Genomic DNA, 25,770 nt, shown 5'->3' with positions numbered 1-25,770 from the left:
CTCATAACCACCCCTCATTTTGGGGAATTGGAGGAAATGAGGAACTTGAAGCAGACTGTTGAAATTATCTATCTAAAGTCACCATAAATTGGCAGAATCAGGGTCCAAACGGAAGACCTCTGATTCTGAGTTCAGCTGTATTTTCCATTACATCAGAAATGATAACCAAGGCTTAAAACTAGCAGAATGTGATTCTGTCCAAAGTCATTAAAGACAGAAAAAGTTTGTTTTAAAAAGGCAACTGAGTTTTATTCCATTATCCAAGATAACTGAAGTAGTTGACCGTTACAGGGCTCTTTTCTTCAAGCATTCCACCCTTAGCATTTTTTGTTGCTTAAATGTCCTTTAAGACATTGCTATTCCCAGTTGAGAAACAGCCAAACAACCAAGAGACTAAATTATATAAATCTTCCCCCATTTCTCAGTTTTATCTTAGATTTTATGTTCAATACCCCTTTTCAGCCAATCACTAATTATGTAAATTGTAAATTTGAAGATTAGCTGTTCCTTGATGGCAATACTCAATAGAATAAAAGTACACCCACAAAAATAGAAATTAAGAGAGGATACACAAAATATGCACCCATTTAAAAGGTGATTTTCTGGAGGATGTAATAACAAGCCAGATTCTTAGCCATCTCTCCCTTTTGTGATTTTGGCTTTTAAAAAACATAGAAACAAATCAATTAAATATTCTAAGATAAGGCAGTTTTCTAAGGGTTAATTGCAGGAGGTTATAGGGGTAGGATGGAAATAGGGGGAAGCAGAACATAGAGAATTAAGTAACATTTTGGTGAATGAAAATCACACCATATGAGATGTTATATAGACACTGCTAGAAACTTTACTCCAAATTTAGTTTACCAAGTCTAGCTTGATTTTATTAACATATTTGATTTTATACTTATGTTAATTTAAGCACCTAGATACTGGAATGGTAAAAGAGGGGAATACAACTGTTTAGTTAAAAAGTAGTTAAACTTTTAGAGGATAACATTTTGTCAGTGGCTGTTGCTTTAGAATTCAAAAACTGAATTTTACTTTGCATCTTACTTCCTTTATGCATGTAACTTGGAGCAGAAAATTCCCCCTTTAACAACTTCAGAGCAAAGCAAGAAACCACAGTGGTTTGCAGGCCGCTAATTCTGTTACAGATGAAAGCATTCAATTATCTCTATAAAATTCAATTCCTTAGAAAATGTGTTTATGATTGACTAAGTACGTTTTTAAAATGTGGTGACACCACATGCTATTATTCAAGATTTTGATTTAAAAGTTGGAACGAAGTAACTTGTGGTTCTTGGGTAAAACAAAGACATTAATCTGTTTTTTCAATATAAAAATATTTTCAATATAAAAAGGCAACCTAGAATACTTTTATTCCAGATGTTAGGCTAGGCTTGTGTAAATCTTCATTTTTTCCCACTACAGCCAAAACATACTTAAAAACTGCAACCATTTAAAAGTGGGTCATCAGTTATATCAAAATCTTATTTACATGGCATTTATATTTAAAATAGTGTGATCAAATACTGCCAATAACAAGTTAAAATAGCTTAGAGATAAGATCTCTCATGGAAAAAACCTTAACAAGATCGAAAATCAGAGTTAATTCTAGCTTAAGTTCAAGATGGGTGGTCTCAATGGAATCACTGTTGGGCAGTGGTTAAGGCCTCTCTGATGATTGCTACTTCTCACCATAAGAGTCTACAAGTACACAAAATTCTGCATAAAATTTCAGAGGGTTCTCTAGATTAATCATCTCCAGCTGTGAGCAGAAAGTTAAATTTCACTTAATACACACACACGTATATGTACATGTTTAAACTCCCCCCGCCCCAAACAAGCAGTCCATCCTCGGCTGCGGTTATGGCTGGTGTTCTCATGTCCTCTGCCCCAGCCAGCCAGCTCAGTAGCACAATCTCTGTGTAGATTACAAGACCCAAAGTGTAGAGTTATGTATGGCTTTTATCTCCTGGCTATCTAGGTTCCATTATTAGATGTGGGCTTCACAGTAGCACCTACCTAGCTTGTGGTTGTCAGTTTTCTGCTCACCATACATAGCAGCTCAGTAAAGTTGTCCAGCTTTCATGCACATTCAGAGCCACAGGTTCTGTTCCAAGACCTCATTTTGGCCCCAAAAGTCCTCTCCATCTATCCAAATTCAATGCATCCTTGAACACTGTGCTTAAATCGTATCTTGTCCTTCCTCGTTCTGCACCACACTGTTCAGAAGCAACTTCTCCTTCCTCTGTGATCTTATCTCTTTCCTGAACTACTTTCTAAACTTTTAAAACAAACTTATTGCTGCACAGCATTAAAGTAGGTACAAAAAAATCAAAGATTATAAAAACTATGGCAAATCCCTATCTCAAATAAGGTCATGTAGCTTGGACTGGAGCACAGTAACACACTCTATCCTCTCATAGCTTCCTAAAGATCGTGTTGGCTTATCCCAGAACTTGCTACCCGTAAGTCTGATTCAATGTTCTTGCCCTCAGTTAATGGGGTCCGCTTTAAGAATGTAATTAAGTCTACATGCAAACTAACATCAGATCAATTCTACAAGTATTTTCATATTCATTGCAGCAGAAAACAGCTTATGTATGCCTTTGACTTTTTCTTTTGGATTCCTACATTTGCAAACTTTTAATTTTTAGGTTGGGCTCATCTTGTATTATTTTGATGAAAAGGATGAGAGTCTGTTAAAAAGAAGCTGGATAACTGCATGGTGCAAATATATTATTGAGCAGCGGATGAACATGATCTTCACCCTAGTTCTTGGGCACACCTCATGCTGAGAATGAGGGCACTGGAGTACATCTGTTTGATATTAATAGGCATGGTTCCCACACTAGGGCTTTCAATTTACTTTGAAGCAAGTGGGAAAAAAGGATTTGCCAACTGGTGAGAAAGTCCAAACATACAAATAATACTTCTCTCCTACCCTTCAGCCCCTCGAATATGCACAATTATGGACACTGGGGTTGCTATAAAAATCTTCCGGCGCAGATAACCAGTGTCACTAACAGCAGGGTAACAAGCAGGAAAGTTCCCAGGGTGAAGTGACGATGGAAAAGGATCTCTTCTAGTCATCTGTCAACTGAAGTGATGTTGCAGTTCAATGCTGGAAGGCTCCTTTTAGATTGTTTATAGAGTTGTATGGTGTAGCAATTTAAGTAGGACTTGTTTAAGTAGGTTTCCTACCAACACAAAACGACATCAAGCTAGTCACTGGGCTGTTCAATGCCAAGTAGCAGAGTGTATTTTAGATTTTGAGGTCCCTTTTGTTGCATCCTAAAGTAGGTGTCTTAAATGGTCTAATGAAAGCAGTCTGCTAACGAGAGAAGTATTGATTCATCCTAGGAACCGAGTTCCTGCAAGGCACGAAGAAAGTCTGGTTGATCTAAAAAGTTTGTTTTTCAATTATTTCATGATGATATTAATTATAAGTACGTCTTATGTATTATTTTTCAATGAAATCTTTAAAAGAATACCATTTGCTGTTTTTGCTAAGAGTACATTTTGAGGGTAAATGTGAATTTCACTTTCTAGTCCGTTTACAGTACAGATCATGTGTATTAGATCATTATTTGGTACAGGCAAGCTCTGAAGTAAACTAAAATGCCTAACCTACTAGCACTATGAGGTGTGTTTTGTGTATGTATACTAAGCAGTGCGTATCTGTCTGCCAGGGGAGTGGGATAATCTTTTTATGTAACACCAAACTTAAAAAATAAAAAGATGCACTCAATAGCATAATTCCATTATGTGAAAACACACACAACAAATTTTTTTTGTTTCTGTACAATTTAGAGTGTGGTCAGCAAAATATAATCCCCTCTAAAAATAGATCAGTCTAAATCAAAATCAATGAAAACGATTAAAAATTAGTCCCGTAATAACATGGTAAACAACTCAAATCGCTTTTTTTTTAATGCTAGGAAAAATGTTCACCTTTCAATGGTGACAGTACTATTAACACAGGTAGAGAGCCAACAAGGTAAAAAGTGAAAGCACATACACAGACACACACAAATATATATAAAATTTGACCAGAAATCACAGGACATTTAAGCAACGTTTTCTTAACTTTTTTTTTTGTACTTTAAATAGACTAAAATATTTGGTGTGGGTGGTGGGAAGGAAATCAGTATTTCACAATTTTAACTTGAAAACCAGCTGAAATAAAGCCTCAGCTCATTGTTTAATTTAAAAAAAAAAGGAAACACATCGTATTTTGACAATCATAGGATTAAAGCTTACAAAGAACACATCTACCATCTACATCACAGTGCACAGAGGATGCAGCCTGAGGACTACCACAGGGAAACAATAACAGACTCTGCATCCAGCATATTGCATTACAAAATTAATGCCGTCTTAGAAAAATCTCACCTCCCGCGGTCGGTGTTGCAGCTGGTAAGCACCTGAGGGGTAGGAGGCCATCAGAACTGAGGGTGCTGCTCAGTCTGGATCAGGACACCCGACTCCTTCACCTGCCACTGGCTGATGCATTTAGTAATCTCAATACAACATTCACTGAGAATAAACATAATAATGCCACATTCTGGCTTCTTGAGCAGGATAGTCTGGGGAATGTAGTAGAGGATAGAGCATCAAAGGCCATATTTTCCCTCAAGAGAGAAGAAATCCACAGCATTACTCAGTTTTCTTTTACTGTGAAAATTTAAATTTCAGATTAAATTTAACCCCATAAAGACATGATCTGTACTTACATATACACACAGGTTCTGAAGAACTTTGCTAGCTAGTTGCCTCTTCTGTTTCATTAAACCACCAGTTATCTTCCCTGGATGACTGTGTTAGTCTCACTACCACGTTGGTGCCATTAGCTATTACTGGTATACATCGCACATTCCATACACAATAGTAAGTGATTGGAGGACACATATGCTATAGGGCAGCTGAATTTAATTGCAACTATTACAGTGTTTAAGCTGAGGGTAAGTCACAAGAACACTTAAGGCTATCAGCTCCTCCTTGGTGTGCCTGGGGCTTTCCTGGGTTTAGCACTCAAAGTCCTGCATCCAGGGGACTGCCTCAGTCCCAGGCACACCAGGGCAGTTGGTCACCCTAAGAACACTACTTACTCACTCCTCCCTTAGTATCGCTAGAGAAAAGGTAAGAATTTTCAAGAGTATATAGGGCTACTTATGAGGGAATTGGCTCAAAAATATTTTTAGGACATTTGCTAATCGTTAGTTCCTAGAAGTCCGTATCTTATTTAACAGTGTCAATTTTAAGAATAGTTGGTAGAACGTAAGCAAATTGGTGAGCAGTGTATAAACGTTCATCCTTGAAACCTGTTTTCCCACAAATCCTCTATAGGTTCTTCTGGTTTTGTCCAGTTGTGTAGCATTTTACTGTCTCTTTTTGAGATTTTGTGAGCTAAATAATAGTTTTATATCTTTTCATATTCTTTTCTTTTTAGGTGAAAACACGCCAACTATTTCCTACATTCTTGTTTCATATATTAACATGAAGACTGCCAACTGGGGCTATTTCCCTCAGATTACAAAGGCCCAGAATTATGTTACTTTTAACTGTGCTCTACCAGAAGGTCTGGCCTTGGGAAAAAATGGCAAAAAAAAAAAATTCTCAGATATGAATGTTTTTATTTTGCCTACAAATGCTGTGATCTAGCTCAACAACCACACAACTGCTTTCATCTTAATCTTTATAGTTTTTCTTGTTTTGCTGTCTTGTATAGAAATGGTTAGTGTCACAGTTTCACTATCACTAATAAAAAGATATAAATATTAATGCCTTAAAGGCCAGGGTCAAAACAGCAAAAATGAAGCCTGAGGTAAAGTTGGTCTAAGAAATGACCATTTTGGGTTCTACATTTTGCCAAAAAATAGGGTATTTTTAAAAAATGTAAAAGCCATGCATGTTACCTACTTGCTATGTGGTAATTCTTTCTCCTGATTAAAATTAATCTGTGTGTATATTAGTTACATAAAACCAATAAATGACTACATTCTTAATGCAGGTACATACATTCATCAGAAAAGGACCCTAATCGTTTTCACCAACATTTTTTTTTGCTGTTTGAACAATCAAAGAACGTGAATAAAGAGAGTGACAAACAATTATTTTCTTAGGAACTTACTGAGAAAGGAAAATCTCTTTGGAAGAAAAAGACTTTAGTAAGACTTCTATTCCTACAGACAAATGCTGAGAACTAACTTTATGCCACAGCATTGTAATCGGTAGGACTAACAGAACCAGAAATATGGCAAGTTACCTAGTGACTAACGCTGTAAAACAGCCAAAAGCTTTAAAGCCATAGGGAGAAAGAACAGTCAAGTGTGAAATGAAAAATATGTAAGTTAAGTACTTTTACAATTCTAAAACTTCACTTTTGTCCTTAAATCAATATATTATGGATTTCATGGTTCAATAAATTAGCATCTTTAATTAGAAAGAGAAAGTAAATCCCTACTCCCCACCCAAAAGAGCAAACTGGAAATTCTATAGAAAGTATGAGCTTTTTTTTTGTTTTGTTTTGTTTTGTTTTTTTTTAAAGAGGATAGAAGAATATAATTTGGGGGGAAATTTGGTTGGAGAAAAATCTAAAAGTCCTTTGTGTGGAGTTAATGAATCCTCACTCCTAACATCAGTGGTACTATTCTTTCAAAGGGCCCTTACATCTCAATCAATGGTGAAATTTTGGGTCTATTATGGATCTCATGGCAGCAAACCAATTAACACTGAAGTTAACTCAGGCTAATATATACTCTGGTCAGATACTCTGTGACTCAGAAATGGCCCAAAGAACTTTGGAAAATCCATTTCTGTTGAGCACAGCTAAGAAAGTCATCCTGAGGCTACCCTTCAATACAGGAAAACTTGAGTTGGTAGTGGTGCTTCCCAGGGTATCTTAAGCAGCAGTCTTATGCCGGGGGGGTGGTGGTGGGGGGAAGAGCAGGTGTGGCGGACACACAATCTAACATTATTAAAAAAAAAAAAAAAAGGTAACCTTAAGCAAGTACCTTCCAGAGACCACTCAGAGCTTTTTTTTTTTGATGTTCCAGTTATGATTCTTAATTGTCAAGCTGCCTAAAAATGGCATACTAACTGAACCGCCAAATTAGGACCCTGGCAGAATAAAAAATTTACCCTGATGGTCTGTCCATGAAAGGAAAATGTCTGCAAGAAACTTAAGAATTTTTTACTGATATGAGATTTAAACAATAGAATCATTGAACACTGTTAAAATGTATGCAAATGACCCCTACTGTTAAGATTTTTCTGTGAGTGTATATGTATATATAAATCCATACATATACATTCTATAATTTATTTCCTACTAAAAAGATTTAAGGCAGTTATGCTATATATAAAGTTAGCTATAATATCCAAGATAAAACAGTTCCTACTCAAGAAGTTATGTGAACACATTAGACAAGTTCTCATCATAAAAGCTATCATGAGGCTATCTATATCTAGTATAGCTCACATTTCCTGGTTGAGGCTTCAAACATAGGAATTCCACTACAAGAGATAATTTGTCCGTCAATCCCCACACACAAAAGGTAGTCTGAACAGACAAAATATTTATGAAAACTTGAAAAGGAAGATATAAAAGGAATTCAATAGGACTCTTGACAACCTCTAGACACCACACACTATCATTATTACTCTTCATTGTACTAAATACAACCACCCAATATGCCCCAAGGTGGAAACAGGGCTAGTATTATGAGGAAATCACTGGCTGCAACAAACTACTGGAAAAGTTCATAATCCTGAACATAATTTACAACAGAATCTGACAACGTATGCTATCGTCACAAAAACATTTAACTGGATAGAATTTCTGAGCCATTTGTAAGATTTAAGTGACTGACCAATCTGAACAACATCAACCTTCGTGGTGAAGAAATTAGGACCCTGGGATTGAACAGCACCGCCCTTTTTGGTCTTTAGTAAAGTTCAAAGGAGAAACATTCTGATGTACGCAGAAACAACATGGTTGGCAAGGAAGAGGGCAACTAGCAAAACCACTAGGGATACATGTTGTCAAGAGAAGGGAAGGAAGAATAAAATTCAGTTGATGAATATAAAGGACTTAGCAAAATGAAGTTCACGAAGGAAAGAAAATGGGCAATAATGTGTTATGTCTAAACCTCAACGTGTTGCACCAGAGTAAGAGACAAGATCACGGGTTGCTTATGTCCACAGTCTACTTAGTTATCTAAAGAGATACTGGGGAATGGTGGAGGGGTGGCAAGCTGTGAAGCTGGAATGTTTAGCTATGAAAGTAAAGACTGTACATAAAGACAGATGTTAAGTACAGTGAGGATTGTCCTGCGTTACATTACATCCCACCATCAACCAGACCAGGAGAGCACTGATTATTGAGTAAATGCTCAAAGTGTTTAGTTATTTTAAAAAAAGAAAGATGTTAAAGGTATATTTGGACAATTTTTGGAAGAGGTAGAGAAACCAACTGGGTATATATACTCTTTTATTTGATTTCAACTAGCAAGAGACTAGACGGATTGTTTTTCAAGTTCAAAATCTTAGTCTTGATGAAACTGACAATAAAGGCACAAATAAAGTGAAATTATCAATAAAATAATTTCAACAAAGGAGAATATCTGGCAATGTTTAAAGGACAGATGAACCAAGCAAAACTAGATATGATATGAGGTTTAAAAAAACCCCAGATATTAACAATTTGCAAATATATACTTAGAATACAGAATAAGAGTACAGAGTAAGAATATATAGCTTTCAAGAAAAATTAGGCAGATTTTCTTCTGGCAAAGTGACAGGTCCTGAGAGAGAAAGTAACCCCACATGACTAAGATGGCTTGAGAGTCAGTACCAAATCCCAGTTATCTTTTTATTACTCAACATCTATCACACTGGGTAGGTAAAGAACAGGCATCAATAAATGTTTATTGAATGAATATATATCATAATGTACAATTAGCACACTAACTGGTATAGTTCAAATCTAGTCAGGAAAGTCAAACTTTTTTTTTAAGCAGTACAAATTTTTTAAGAAAGAAATCATTCTACTGGAGTTCCTATGTGGAACTCCAACACAGAATAAAAATGATGCTGCCACTGGCCAGGCCAAAGTCAGTGGGAATGTCACCAGCCTCCAATTCCCTAAACCAGCCCTAAGGTGTATGTAATCCACTGTGAAAATCACCATTTATCTTAGAAATGTGATAGAAAGCATGATCATTCAGTTCTCATGTTGTTAAACTGAGGAAATTACCAGCACTGTGTAGAAGAAATTCTAAATGATGTTGCTAATCTAAATAAAGACAAAATTCTACAGAGAGGAGATCTTATCACTTACAAGAATGAAAACAAACCCTATAAAGGGAAAAAACAATCAGCAAAAATTAGGCCACAGTGGCCAAAATAGAATGCAAAACCAGCATCACACTGAAAAGCAAGGAAGACCACTGAACACACTCATACAAATGTAAACCACTGCAACCACAAAGTCAACTGCTTGACAGGTCTAACCACTGAATACATGGGTGCTTCCAAAGAGGTGAGTCCCAGTTTCATACTGTACAGAAGAATCCCACCATAACTGTAGAGATGTGATCCACTACTGAAATGTTACAGATGGTACTGCTTTGCTTAACATATCAATGCAAGGGCAACTGCCAGGATGTTCTACCACTTTCAAAGTTGTTCTTTACCCCCAGACAAAGAACAGTGTTCCCTAACATCACTACAAGTCCTCTAGTAAGTAAACACTTCCAAAGGGCAGAGCCTCCACATTTCCAACAGGTCTGACGGTGGTAATACCTGGGACATTTACTCTATCCACAGGATGGGCTGTAGAAGTAATAATTATCGGGCAGCAGGACATCTGGAAGCAAGCAGCCCGTCACTACAATGGTGAAAATTTGTCCAAGGCAGAACTGAAGAAAGGGTTGTTCAATTAAATGGTACTGACCTGGTGTAAACTTTTTACAGTAAGGACGTGAGGAAGAGGAAATATTAGTGAGAATGACACATGAAGCAATCTATCACAAAGTAAGGCCACCTTCAACTATTATAAACTGTAGAACTAATCTGATCCTCAAGTTTGGACCTGTGTAGAGGTTTTTGTATAAAGCATAAACACCTAGTAAATTATGAGTTTCCTTTAAAATAAGCCTTTGCATTTGATGCCATTTTCTTTGCCAAGAATGCCTATTTTTCTCTCCACATGGCTTGCTCCTTTCTCACCGAAGTGTTAGCTCAAGCATCACTACCTTACAGAAGCATTCCCCCTGCTATGCTTTATCACAGTACCCTGTTTTATCTCCTTCATAGACAAATAAGCTAATTAAGCATTATAGAAACTGCTATCTCAGCAAAGGCAAGGGCCTTATCTGTCTTGTTCACCTTTACCCAAAGGCTAAGAAAGTTCCTGGCACACGTAACAGGTGAACAATAAATATTTGTTGAATGAATAAAAAATTACTATACCACGTTTACATGAACACATACATGCATACACAAATATAGAAAAATGGGGAATATCTAATAGAAAACAAGCAATGCTGAAAGTATTGAAAATAACACCTGTAGATAAAGGTGAATATGGTTTCAAAAAACAAGTACCAAAGATAATCTGTCTTTAAAAATATGAAAACTTACTAGAAGGGGACCAGGAGTGGTTACTTTCCATTTCTACTGAGATGCAAACAAGAAATGTTTAAACTGCAATGAGTTAACAATAAACATAAGGATTATCTGCTGCAGGGTGGACTTCCAACAGAGTTTCTGACATCTCCTGTCACTGTAGAGCATAAAGCATGGTTGGTTCTGATAGTCACCACATATTCAGGATTAGTTAAGAACAGCTCAGACTGTAGGTAATTATAAGCTAAAAAACTTGCTAAACTGCTTCTCCCCCAAATTTTAAAATTCAGAATTCATAATTACGTAAAATAACATAGATTGTATAAATTTAATACAACATACCTTAAAAACAGATGGTCTTTACCTGCTGATCATACCTCAGCATTACTTTTCTAGGTATTTTGCTGAAGTAATTACATTTACAAAAGGTCCATTTCATAATACAATCTGGTAACTAAATCAAATGAAACTCAACTCAAAGAGCACTAGGTTTGCTATTGAAATATTTTAAAATACCTTTTTAAAGAGTGTTTATATCGATAGACTGAATTTTTAAAAAGGATAAATATATTGAAATAATTGTAGCATATCCCTGAAAATAATTATACTGCCACCTGTGCATTTTTTATGAGGTGTAAAGATAAATCAAAAGACTGCTAGGTTACACAAGTCTATTATCATCTGCTGAAACTGAAATTTGGTATAAGACAAAGGGACTTACTCCATATGATTTGTTACCGTACCCCAGAATTAACTGGTGCTGGCGGTATCAGTGCAACCATTATTGGTGATGGATGTCACGCTACACTGTTTTGGTATCAGGACAAAAGTGGAAATGGAGGAGAGGTTTGGAAAGATTTCCATAAGGTTTTAGCAGTAAGTAAACAAACACAAAAAGAATGAATATTTAAGACCCACTGAACACATTAAGGTCAAGGATTTCAAAAGTTAATCCACTTTTCTTCCCCCAAGAGTTTATTTTTGGTAAAAGGCAGAAAAATTAGTTTTTCTACAAGGGAAATCTGCTTCTAAATGATAATTTGAAAATCTTGATATATATTATATATTAAAAAAGACACACAAAAATAACAAAGAAGTGGGAATAACAGATTAGGTACTGTAACTTTATAAAGGATTGCCTAAATCAAGAAGCAGCACACACACACCTAATCTATGCAAACTGAAAACGTATATAAACAGCACAATCCTGTGATACTGGACCGTGATACATTACCTGTACACATAACTACTACTGTTATTAATCAACCTTTGGGACACTCAGTCTTATGCCCAACAAGACATCAGTAAGTCTTTAAAATCTTCTCTTCCTCCTTTATGGGAGGGTATTTCTAGACACTAATTTTCCCATCTAATATTCAAACATAGGAAACCGATTCCACAAGGTGCTTTAATTGATGAGACCTCAAGTGCTGTTTTCTCTTGAATTTTTGGATAGTAAACAGTCCACGGGGACCACACACAAATACTATGACAGAAGAGTTGGTACATTAAGTCTTTTGATGGGACTTGACTGGTGACAAAGCTTTATGACATGCTTGAGCAACGCACTGAAGGGGATCCCATCTGAGTTAATACTTTGTCCAACCACTGTAGAGGTCCATTCAGATGAAGTTCAATCCAGCAAGGAGTGCTTGTTACCGTCTGCCTTCTGTTAAAAGAATGCAAGAAAATAATTATGAAATTAAAAGAATAACATGGCTATGGAAGAATTTAGATAAATCAAAAGGTTGTATCAATATATACTAAAACCTAGATTCTTTTCTGAACGAGTATCAAGTTTGCATATCTACTATTTTGAAAACTGTTTAATCCTCAAAGTACTTATGTGACTTTTTTTCTTTTAAAGAGAGAAAAAACACTGTTTTCCCCTCAAATTAAAATTAGTAGAGTAACCTTATATTTACCGTCCAAAATGGGACACCTTTAAGAGAGAATGTAGTCACTATAAATAATCACTGCCAGGGCAAGAGACATAAACCAGCACTGTCCCAAGCAAACCAGAATATATAAAGTCACCCTACTTATTAGTCATCCACAGAATAGAAGATACTCAAATAGCAAATGAAGTCCAAATGGAACAGGATTCAAATTTAAAGTATATCAAAACAAAAGAGAATTCTGACCCAAGCTTATCACAGAATGTTAAGAGTTGGGGTTCAACTTTCCCTGACAAAGCCAACAACCAACATCCCTTTTAGCAAAATCATGCAGGCTTTTTAATAAGAAACACCTTTAGTACTTCAAACAAAATGAGCTACCCTCTGGGAATCACAATTGTTCAATGACATCCTGTCACTTCCACATACTGATTTTAGTTCTTATTTATTATATACAATAAGTCAGTAAGTCTGCTTGCTTCTTCAACATGACAGCCCTTCAAACATGAGAAAAGGCCATTATTAACTCTTCACCTCCATGTGACACATGCTCAATATAATTTAAAACTGTATTTCAAAGGATGTGGTTTTCTGTAGCAGATGGTGTCAGTGCCCCACTATACCCTTCAGATTTTCAGTGTTCTCTAGCCAATTTCCAATTGTAGGCATCTGCATTTCTGTGCCTGAGAACTTCTCTGCTCTGTCCACATATATAGCAGATCAGAAGTGCCAGGAAATTAACATCCCCAGGAACAGACCTCAATGACACAGGAATTGGCATTTAAACGTCCAGTTTCCCTTCTCTCTAGGTGGGATAATTCTGTGTGTTCTTTACTGTTTTCCAAAGTTTTCCTAAGGGAATAGCTCTAGTGACCCACCCACTAGAGTAGATGGGTTAAGAATGGTACTGGCTGCCTTTCCTCCCTCCCTCTTTTCCCTACTTCCTCCTTCCTGACCAGTGTTCCCTCCATTTCCTGAATAAACCTCTTGCATGCAAACCCTTGTCTCAGGGTCTGAGACACACATTATGTGTCCCCCACCTGTTAATTCACTTCAGTACTAATTCACTTAACTGAGACATATTTCTCAATTAACTATGAATTCTTTACACATCTATATTTCCTGCTTACTACATGTCCTGATTTTTATGCTAAGCAATCAAGCTGGCACTAAAGAAACTAAAAAATAAGTTTTAGAAATCCAACCATTAGATCTATCTCCTTAGCACCAGTGTCATTAAGGATAAAAGGTTCCACAGTTCACAGATATATGGGTATTTGATTTATTTTGATCTGTAAATGTTAAAGGAAACTACTTTATTATCCAAAGTAGATGTACCTGACTCCATTATCCATGAAAACATACTGTATATTACTGCTTCTCATACAGATTTTAAATTAGCTCTGGGTTAAAGAACAGCACAGTCCACAGTGAATGAAGGGCAGTATCTCTCTCTACCAATCAAAACTGGTCTTAACAGGAGACCCACAGATACACATGGAATTCTCCCTGACCTATGCAATTCATATTTAATTCCACTGAATTTCTACCATGTTCTTCAACATTATGATCTTTTGAAGAGAAAAAAAAATGTCTGACCTAATAAATTGGTATCAGATGGTACTATCTGAATCTAATTTTAATATCAACTCAATCCAAGTCCAAAGGGAAAATGAAGCTCAGCATTCTTTAAAGTTATCACATCTCAAAGGGGAAATGATTAAAACAAAAGAGAGCTACAGCAAAGTCAAAAAGTGAATTCTTCTACTAACATAACTTGGACAAAATAGTGACAAGTCTTCATTCTAGGATATACATATATAACACATAATATATTTTTACAATAGTATTCAAACCAGTAGATCTCAAATCTCACCATCACAAAAGTCATACACCTCACAAAACTTAAGACAGGGAATCAAGCTCAAATGCAATGAAATAAATTCTGAAGAAGGGCCCAAACTGCTGAATCAAACAGGAGTACTATTACTATTCTATATGAATATCTTCTTAAGCAGACATTCAGACAGTAAGTAATGTGAACTGAAGAAAGACTAAGTATTTTACTTATACTTTCATTCTTTAATATGCTGATGAAGTATTCCCTATCTTTGCTGTGGAATCCAACCAATTGTTTAATTTATCAATAGCGTAATCTATCTTATCCCTTGATGACAGATTAGCTTTGGTAAAACTCAATTATGTAACTGCTACTTACTATCCTTAGAGAAGAGGTTAAGAGTCAAGGAGAGCTTTCCTCAAGTCCCGTCTCTACCACTTAGAATGTGTCCTTGGGCAAACTATCAAATCTTTTCTAAGCCTATTTCCAAATAAACATTAGTTTGGACCATTTTTTACCTTAGAAAGATTGCAACCTTATAAAGAAAGGATAAAAACAGCAACAGTAATTCTTAGCCATGTTGAAAGGCGTGAGATACTGCACCTAAAACACAGCACAGTGCCTGGCACCTAACAAGTACTCCCTTCTATTACTGAATGAAGTTCCACCTTTTAACCTTATGCTGAAGTTGTCTCAACTTATTTGCCCAGCCTTATTCTTCTTTACTTTCTATACTCCAGTCAAACTGAACTGTACTCTACTGCCAGGATCATCACTTTCCACCCCACAAACCTGTGACTACTGAAATCCTAGGCATCTTTCAGAACCCAGACCCTGTGTCATCACTACCTCCCCCAGCCCCAGCGAAACATCTCTTTCCATGAACTGACATAAGCCTTCCAATATGCCATTTATGGTACTTAACACTCTGCATTCTGTTACAGTACCCATCCATACATGTTTTAATTCTTTGTTCCATAATGCCAGCACAGGAATTTGCAATAGTTTTGAATCCAGAGGCCCCCAACTTTCTTTTGTTATTTTACATAAAGATCTGCTAACTCTATAAACCTCAAGGAAAATAAATACACATGAACTTCAGAAGATACAAAGAATGAAAGAAAAAAGAATTACGTTGTGGAAATTTAAGAACCGAATATGTATTTCATACCGGTATTCTGCTCCCCACCCTTTCACAAAACTCATTCTTATGGTGCACATTCTAGTTAGCTGATACACGGCTTCAAAACCCTGATTAACGGACTGAGCCAGAAGAGCAGCAAATTCCTGGTTGTTGAAGATCTTCAGGTTACAGCCTACGATTGAGAAAAAGATTTAAAAATTATGTAAAAAGAATATTACTATTAGAAAATCATTTTAAAAGGGCTACAGATATTAGAATATGAGCATGCAAATCATCTCCTGATTCCTAAAAGTAATAGCAAAGAAAAACTCAGCAAGTTGATACAATAGGTTTATTTACATTGTTGTATCCATACCTGGTGGAATTTTACACACTGTTGCAGGGTGCCAGCCGTATCTCTGATTACAATTGGGGCTCTGCACAAAGATTGCACTATCACTTAGGCACTCAGCAAAAACTTCCCCGCCTATGTAATATAAGCGCACTCCTCTTCCTAAAACAAAATATATATGGAATTAGTTTTACAACATTTACTATTTCAGCATGACTTTCAAAGAGTCTTCTCAGAGGATAGTAAAATGACATAAAGTATTTTGATGACTTTTTCCATAGCTATGCTTTTCTGAAATCTAACTTTGAAACATACCACTGTACACTTTTCCAAGTATTTTTTAAAAATGATTTTATTGATTTGTAAAGATAGTACGTGCTTATCAAAAATACTTAAGCAATGCAGAAAAGTGAATGGATAGCAAAATAAAGAATTTCATACAAATTATAGTTATTTCTAAATAAATAAAAGAGTTCATTTGAAGGAATTAACTAATGTCTGGATTAATATGCCTTTATTATAATAAACAGTATTTCTTTAAAGAGCCCACTATGGTTAAGAAAAAAGGTAATAGGGCTTCCCTGGTGGCGCAGTGGTTGAGAATCTGCCTGCTAATGCAGGGGACACGGGTTTGAGCCCTGGTGTGGGAAGATCCCACATGCCACGGAGCAACTAGGCCCGTGAGCCACAACTACTGAGCCTGCGCGTCTGGAGCCTGTGCTCCGCAACAAGAGAGGCCGCGATAGTGAGAGGCCCGCGCACCACGATGAAGAGTGGCCCCCGCTTGCCACAACTGGAGAAAGCCCTTGCACAGAAACGAAGACCCAACACAGTCAAAAATTTAAAAAAAAAAAAAAAAAAAAAAAAGAAAAAAGGTAATAAAAATTATCAAGAGGTTAGAGTCATCTGCCCCTTTTAAAACTATATATATTATGGGGGCAACCAGGTCCCTATTTATATAAGCAGAATTAGATAAGAAAAAATTATATTGGGAGATTTTAATATACCCCTTTCAGAATTTGACAGAGCAAATATACATAAAATATTAGCAGATCAAATATACATAAAATATTAGCAATACAAAGATTAAAGAAAAAATTGTGAAAAGCAGAATTCTAAGATAGCACTTAAGATTCTCACCCTGGTGTATTTATCTTCTCAATTATTCAATCAAACACTAATCTACATACTGCTTAAAGGGATTTTTCGGATGTAATTAAGTTCTCAAATCAACTGACCATAAGAAACTAAGACTACCTTTGGTGGGCCTGACTTAATCAGGTGACAGCCCTTAAAAGGGACTGGGCTGGCCCTGGTGAAAGTGATTCAAAGTGTGAGCAACAGGAATTCAACACAACAGAGTCTTCACTGCTGACTGTGAAGATGGAGGGGGCCACGCAGGTGGCCTCTAGTTGCTGATAGCAGCCTCTAGTTGCTGATAGCAGCCTCTAGCTTACAATCTGCAGGAAATGAGGATCTCAGTGCCACAACTTCAAGGAAGTGAACTCTGCAATAATCACCTGTGAGCTTGGAAAAGGACCTCAAGCTTCAGATGAGAACACAGCCCAGCTGACCCTTTGATTTCCCTTTGTGAGACCCTGAGGAGACTCCTAACCCACAAAAACTGTGACACAGTAAATTTGTGTGGTTTTAGGCTGGTAAATGTGTGGTAATATGTTATGCAGCAAAAGAAAATTAATATAAACCAACAAGCCAGATTTACTACATAAATATGGAAACTGGTGCCCTGTTCTCTTAATGACTACAGAATACTTATATAAAAAATAAAGTTGTTCACTTGACCATTAGGAAAACATTAAGTCCAAAAAGTAGAGATTTTTCAGGCTATAGTTTCTGATCAAAAGCACCCAATAAACTAGAAATCAAAAGTAAAAAGAGATGATCCAATAATTACAGCAATCTAAAATTTTGTACAGAAGTAAATAAGGTAGGGTAAACGTTTTGTTAAATTTTTATGCAGAGTCCTAATTAGAACATGGAAAATTCAGAACTGTTTTAGTTAAAAGAGGGCAGATATTCAGAGGCCTTCCTCACCTATAAGATACCTGAGTACCTTAGGAAGATTATATAAAATTTATACATCAAGCAAGATTTGAGAAATTCCACATGGAGCCAACTAACAGACCTCTGAAGTCACTAGTACTTGCAATATCACACTGACTCTTTAGTGATCAGCATTATTTCTCATACGAGTGACGGTTAATTAAATGAACAGAAGCTAATTATTATTAAAAGAAGTTACTTTAAGGTGATGAGAACTATGTTCAGTTATTTTTGTGGCGCTCAAACTATTTTTTACGTCATTGTCAAAAAAATACTGACGACCCAAAGAGTTGTTGTTTATGTGGATTACATCTATGCAAACTTACCATATTATGTGTGAAAACTGAGATTCAAAAAAATTTATTAATTCATTTGAAAATCAAAATAATAAACCCACTACATATTAACATAAACAAGTTTATGAAAAATAACTATTTTGCAAACCAAAGAAAAAATCAGTGAGAAGAGTAGCAATGTTCTATATTTTTGCAAATATCCTTAATGTCTGGCTTAAGAGAAGACAGTAGAATTCTCATCAGAGTCTACGTTTAATTCCTTGCAAAATCATAAGCCTTGTAAGCCTCTGGAATACTTCACTGTACAGTCAAGAGAGAACGAGAGTGAAAATGGCAAACAGCATCTTAGTACCACTGTGAAAATTGTTTTCACCTCACCAACTTGCTGAAAGGGTGCCTGGGATTACCACATTTTCAGATTCTATGAATTATTTTTGAACAAATTAAATGGTAGTTCTTGTTTTAGATATCCTGCTTCAGATTAATAGTGTGCAGATCTGATATATGAATTCACTGAAAGGGGGAAAAAACTAGGAGACGTAAACAAACTGAAAAAAAAAAATTCATGATTTGTTAAAATTACATCCCTAAAATCTGAACATGACAATTTTATGACTGGTAGAGGCTCAGCAGAGTAAAGTTATTTTAACACGTATTTATTGAAGGACTTCCCAGTATTGAGGGTGCCAAATTAACAGAAGCTCAAGATAAAAGTTCGCAGATGGAATGATCACCAGGATCTACTAAAAGCTGTGAAGCTGTGCACTTAAACATGACTGCCCTTAAGGTGAGAGAGAGAAGGCAGGCTTTTTTGCACACAATCTCTTGATGTGGTAAACCACATAATGCTCACATTATGAGTATATGGCACTGGTTTTTCACATAAGGAAAAAAAACATACCTATATGTCTTCTTGTCATTTCTACTGTAGCATTTCTGTTGACGTTAGAGAGTAAACCTAGGCAGAACCTCTCTGAATTTGATGGATCTGTGAAGCCGTCTACGGTGAGTGAGGGCTGTGATGCATGGAAGGTCTCTCCAACCCTCTGGTTTAATTCATAATACGCTATTGAACACCAAAATGCAGGTTCTGAGTAAGTAACAGGCTGCAAATCTGGGGCAGAAAAAACAAACACATAAAAGAAATGTGTGTGAATAATTCAAGCCACCTCAAGCCAAGAATAGACTGAATATCATCACTTTTACATGTTCTATGCCAGCCTACACCGGCAACAGCCCAGGAAACAGATTTAACATCTACATCACGAACTCCAGATTCCAAAGATCACTCCGGATTTTCAATTTCTCAAATTTCCCCTATCTCATTAAGTTATTCTAATCTTCAAACAGCTTTCTTAGACTTTATGGTGAATCATTTATTCTAACAGTAGTTTTACCCTGCTTGTGCCACAGTCAATTTGCATTATAAAGTTAATTTTGGCTAGGACAGAGTAGAACAAAGCTGAAGCAAGGATTAATGAGTCAAAAGCCACAGGGGAAAAAAAAATGTCATGATAGGATACAAAATATGACATATATTTGACATTTGTCTATTTTAACATGAGATTCTCACTGAGTTACCCTAGTTACAAAAATAGAAAACCCAAATATACACAAGAAACAGAAAGTAATAAAACATACAAAAAAAAAAGAAAACATACAGCATGCAAGTGGAAACAATATAAATCAAAAGAATCTACATATTTCATGAGAAAACGAGGATCACATGTATTAAAGTGTTGTAATTTTGATTAAAATGCATCATAAGCAATATCATGGGGAAAAAATGACAATTTTGTAGAATAAATTCCAATGTGTAGAAACTGAAATCGTGAAATAGGTAAAATGAAGACCAAGAATAAACTACAGACCGTATATACATGTATATACGTATGTATTAGCTATCACATATATATAATCTCCCATACTACATGTACATATGTGAGTGATATATGTCTATATATATTTATACACACATCTCATATGAATAATTGCTATTATAAAATATATCAGAAACTAAATATATACATAAAAATCTAGCCATATAAGAAAATTTTTCATGAATAATGAATATGATTTCCATGAATAAAAAGATTATTAACTTCTTATATGTGCCGGGAGAAAAGAGTTTTAGTAATATTGAGGCACATTATCAGTATCATTTTTAGAAAGCACTAATTTGAACAATCACTTGATTATTCACTGGGTCTCTTTCTCATATATATGGAAAATAATTACCAGAAAGGACATTTAATTAAAAAGGTATAAAAACAGTAGGGGAAAAGTATTTGCAACTTACCCAAACTATGATTAACAGGGGAAAGAGTAGTAGGAGACAGTTCTGCTGGAGATCCTGAAACAAAAGATTCAATTTTAAAACAGCTGTAAAAGTACTTCCATAAGTTCTGACCAAATAATAATAAAATTGATTGTATCTGGTTGTAATGGTCACAGATAATACAGATAATTTACATACCAAGAATTCAAAATATACAACTGCTTAATGGAAGTTTAATTTTGGAAGCTTCAATACATAAAAGATACAAAAAAGTCCTGGCTTCAAGCTACCCTCTTCCAAAGGCATCCCATGTTGCCAGTTCTTTGTGTACCTTTCCAGAAATATTCTTCAAACCATATAAGCAAATATATTGTGTTCTGTGCCTCCTGCTTTTTATGTACAAATGGTAACACAGTTCTGAACTTTGCTTTTATTATTACTTATTCTATCAGAGATGTTGACATCTTTCCCTTTTACTTACGTATCTATTTATCCATCCATCTATCCATCTATTAGCTGCATAACATTACATTATGGAATATTATGATCCCATATTGATGGATATTCAGGTTATCGTCAATCTTTTGCTTTAAGAACCAAGACTCTAATAACTAATCTCACAAGTATGCATATTCTCAATTGTATCTGAAGGGTAGGCTCTAAAAGAGAAACTGCCAAATCAAAGGGTTGTCCATCTGTAATTTGATAAATTTTGCCAAAATTGGCATCTATAGAGGTTGTACCGGTTTACATTCCCAGTAACAACATAAATAGGGGAGGCTCATGTGCTATTGTTGATAAGTAAGAACAAGGTCTTAACAAGTATAGTTTTAATTTGTATTTCTCTTATAAATGACATTGAGCAGTTGTATACTTGTTTATATTTTATTTCCTTCCTGTGAATAGTCTGTTTTTTTCTTTTGCTCAGTTTTCTATTGTGGTGTTGATCACTTTTCTCACTGATTTACAGAAGGCTCTTTATGTTTTAGTGATATTAGTCCTTTCATGGTATGGGATGCAAATATTTGGTCATCTGGCTTATGATTCTTCATCCCAATTTTGATTAAGCAGTGTCAAAAAAACTTTTATGTGATATAATTTATCAATCATTTTGGGGTATGTCACATTTTGATAAAACAGTGGTGATAGCAGAAATTCTTGGCTTACTCTTAACTTTAAGGAACTACTTCTAGTATTTGCCCATTAAGTATGACGCTGGCTGTGAGGATGAGAGAGAGAAAATTCTTTATTTAGGAATTGTGCATCAATAATCGTAAGCAATACTGGTCTGTAGATCTATGTTGCAAGCACAAATATTACGCTGTCTCATAAAGACAAGCTAAAAGGTTTAAGTCTTTTCTATGCTCTGTAACAGTTTATTTAAACTACTTAGCATTGGAATAACATATTCTTTAATATTTCAGTAGAATTCCCGTGTGAAATTCTTTGCAGTTAAAAATTTTCTAGGGTTTATTCTAAGACACTTCTCTATTTCTTTTATGAAGGTTGACTGTTCAGACAGCTCTATTTCCTGGAGTCAGTTTCAGTAAATTATATTTTCTTAGAAAAGTATTCATTTCTTCCAGTTTTAGGTAAACTGGCTAAATCTAATCAAGAAAATAAGGGAGGAGGGGGCACAAACACATAAAATAAGAAAAAGAAGGAAGAACCACAGACACAAGAAAAACAGTGACTGAGAGATTACTTCACTCAATTTCATGCAACTAAATTTTAAAACATATTTGTTGTAAACTGTTGTTAAATAATCATATTATAATTGTAGGATAAATTTTGTTTTCTTATCATTATTCTCTACATATTTTGAGAATGTTACCCAAAAAAGCATGACTTACAGCTCCCAAGCTTTAAAAATATAGCAATGGCATAGATGTAGAATAAGGTCAGATGCCCCCTGTAGACCTCTCCCCTCTCCACACTATAACCATGACCTAAAATACCAGGCAACACAGGTGAAACAGCAATTCCCACATAAACTAATGAATCAAAAATAAAGAACAGGTGATAATGATTTTTGAGAAGACAGAACAGCCTTCCATAACAAAGTTCTTATGTTCTTTTTTTATTCCTCAGTTTGAAAAATCTGTTGGCAAGTCACAACAGGTACAGCTATGAAAGGTCAAAATATATTTAGAACAATGAACTAAAACTCACTGCTGTTTCCTGAAGCTGAGATAAAATAAACAAAGCCACTATTAGAAATGGAGGAAACTGCCCAATTTTTCATATCTTTTAACTGTTTACTCCCTCTATTAAATACTTATAAGACGTGACCAGTAGAGTCACAGTTCATTAGTTTAGACTAAAAGGAGTCCAGTCAGATGTGATAAAAGTTACAACTATATATTATGAAAAGAAAAGTTGATCATAATCATATATAAAATTTTTAGAACTTAAATTAAGCTAAAAATTTGTTAGCTAACAGAACTTTCTAGAAACTTTTTTCTTGAACAGAGCCAGGTAAAATGAGGATTAACCTATTAGTTATTCGTATATACATGCTTCTACTGAAGTCTGGAACTTCCAGTTATGAGAAGTAATAATCTCACTATTTAAAGCTAGTTTATATTACTTGCAGCTAAAACATCTAGAGAAACCCTTGTGCACGTAACCTTGCATACAAGTTCGCAGATATTTGTAGGATACATTTTTTCAACAAGGAAATGTTAGATCAAAAGGAACGTGAGGTTAAACTTTTATAAGTCCCAAAGTACCTTCCCAAAATGTTTAGACCCACCAACAATTTATGAACTAGTGTTTCTTCATGCCATGTCACTACCTTCTGACATATAACAATTTGAAAGGTTTAAATGGGGCAACTCTGATTTTTTAAAATTTTACTTATTTTTATTTTGTTATAAATAGTGCACTCATGTTCTTCATGTCCCTTTTCTATTAACTACTGTCTTTTTCCTCTTTATTTGTAGGTTTTAAATTTAGAAATCAGTTATTAGGCTTGTCATACATTTACAAATACTTCCCCAAGTTTTTTTGGTTTGTTTTGGTAGGTCTTTCAAGGTAAAAAAAATTTTGTATAACATTATTTTTTAGAGTTTTAGGTTCACAGCAAAATTAAGCATAATGTACAAGAGTTCCCATATACCCATGTACACATACATGTATAACCTCGCCTGCCATCAGTGTCGCGTGCCACAACGTACATTTATTGTAACTGAGGAACCTACACAGACATCATTATCACTCGAAGCCCATAATTTACATTAGGGTTCATCCTTGGTGCTGTACATTCTACAAATTTTGACAAATGTATAATGACATGTATTCACCATTGTAGTATCATACCAAATAGTTACACTTCCCTAAAAATCTTCCGTGCTTACCTGTTCATCCTTCCCTGCCCTCTAGCCTCTAGCAGTCACTGATCTTTTTACTGTCTCTATAGTTGTTTGTGCCTTTTCTGGAACATCACATAGCTGAAATCATAAAGTGTGCAGTCTTCTCAGACTGGCTTCTTTGACTTGTAATATGCATTTAAGGTTCCATGTATTTTCATGCCTTTATTTAGCAGTTTTCATTTTAGCACTGAATAACATTCCATTGTCTGGATATGCCACAGTTTATTTATTCATTCACTTACTGAAGGACATCTTGGTTGCTTCCAAGTTTTGGCAATTATGAATAAAGCCACTATAAACATCCATGTGCAAGTTTCTGTGTGTACATAAATTTTCAACTATTTTAGGTGAATACTAAGGAGCATGACTGCTGATCGCATGGTAAGAGTATGTTTAGCTTTGTAAGAGTCTGCCAATCTGTCTTCCAAAGTGGCTGTACCATTCATTTTGCATTCCCATCAGCAATGATCTTGCTGCTCCACATCCTTGCCAGAATTCATATTTTGAACATTCTAACAGGTGTGCAGTGGTAACATTTTCAATTTTATATATTCAAATTTATCAACCTTTTCTTCTATGGTTTTATATGTTGCATAGTTCTTGCTCAGATTATTTAAAAAATTCTTCAACACATGTCCTAGAAATTAGAGTCTCATTTTTTAATTTAAGCGTTTTCTCCAAATGGAATTCATTTTGGTATGAGATGTTACATGTTTAGTATCTATTTTATAACTTTTTGAGAAATATTAAAATTACTTTGAATTTCTTGAGCAAAATTAATGGCAAAGAAATGTATATTTTACTTTTATAAGTTTCAGTGTGTTAACTAACCATAAGTTATTATCATTCAAATAAGAAAATAAAAATAGACTTATTCTTTCAAAAGGCATATATGGAAGGACAGGAAAGTTAAAGGCCTTAAAATCATTTAGTTTTATCTTTGCATTCATATTACAGAGATAATCCCGAAGAACTAAAATTATCTACGATTTTGTTTTTATACCAAAAAAGGCTTTAAAAAAAATCTCATTTACTGAATACACAGACGAATCACATTCACAAACCCTTCAAAAAACTGAGAATCATGATGGATTATTCCTTCAACCATATCCCTACTTAATCACCAAACAAGTCTTACCTCAGCAATATATTGCAAAAGCAGACATTTCTCCCCATGTCATCTGAAACGAGCCAGAGGAAGTCTAGTGCAGTAGTTAAGAACAGAATTTCTAGAATCTGAGATCCTAGGTGCAAATTCCTCTGTCACTTTCTACCTATCTTTCTATGATGTTCATTGCAGTACTGTGTTTTATGAATTATATATAATGTTTAAAGTTTCTTGTTTTACCTGTTTAATTTTTTATAATGAACATCCACTTGTTGCATAATTCAAAATGTTGCAACATAATTTTAACCTGTAAAATACTGTTTAACTTTTATTTGACATAGAATGGTAAAAATATGAGATTAAGCAAAAATAAAAGAAATAGGTACTATGTCAATTCCAGTTTAAAAATACATACTTCCTTCATGTTTCTTTATTATGTTCTATGTATTTCCAAATTTTCTACAAGCATGAATTATGTTCATAATGAGAATACAGTTGCTCTTCTGTTTTTATTAGTACCTTCTATAGGGTTCCCCTTATGGTTAGAATGTAGAAGACTGTTGGAAAAAACCTTGCTCCTACAATAAGAAAATATCAGAAACACTAAAAAAAAATTATATTTTTTACCAAAAAGTGACCCCAAAACTGTAGATCCATTTAAGTCTAAGTGAAGTAGTTTAGAGAAGGATGAGCTCTTCCTATTTAAGTAGAGAGTGGTAACCATTTTCATTGCTGGGAGTATCTGCCAAGTTAGGACATAGACACATGTAGGATTGGTACTTGCCAAAGGAGAAACTGGCTG

General features: G+C 35.1%; 1 protein-coding gene across 5 annotated transcripts in view; it reads right to left on the bottom strand.

The window, feature by feature from the left end:
• Window positions 1-223: 223 nt before the first annotated feature.
• Window positions 224-25,770, bottom strand: part of SMAD2 (SMAD family member 2) — a 107,457-nt gene continuing 81,910 nt past the window's right edge. For all 5 annotated transcript variants that reach the window (XM_082416618.1, XM_082416620.1, XM_082416617.1 and 2 more), the window contains 5 exons: window positions 20,508-20,561; window positions 19,110-19,322; window positions 15,873-16,010; window positions 15,545-15,689; window positions 224-12,304 (listed from right to left, as the gene is read on the bottom strand). In XM_082416618.1, the coding sequence (XP_082272744.1) occupies window positions 12,181-12,304; window positions 15,545-15,689; window positions 15,873-16,010; window positions 19,110-19,322; window positions 20,508-20,561 (674 nt within the window). In that variant the 3' untranslated portion in view covers window positions 224-12,180. The remainder of the gene's footprint in view (window positions 12,305-15,544; window positions 15,690-15,872; window positions 16,011-19,109; window positions 19,323-20,507; window positions 20,562-25,770) is intronic.

The sequence above is a fragment of the Balaenoptera physalus genome (genome assembly GCF_965194825.1).
Source record: "Balaenoptera physalus genome assembly, chromosome: 12".
Lineage (NCBI taxonomy): Eukaryota > Metazoa > Chordata > Mammalia > Artiodactyla > Balaenopteridae > Balaenoptera > Balaenoptera physalus.
Note: the sequence above shows the minus strand (reverse complement) of the source record. Positions and strands in the feature narration are given on the sequence as shown.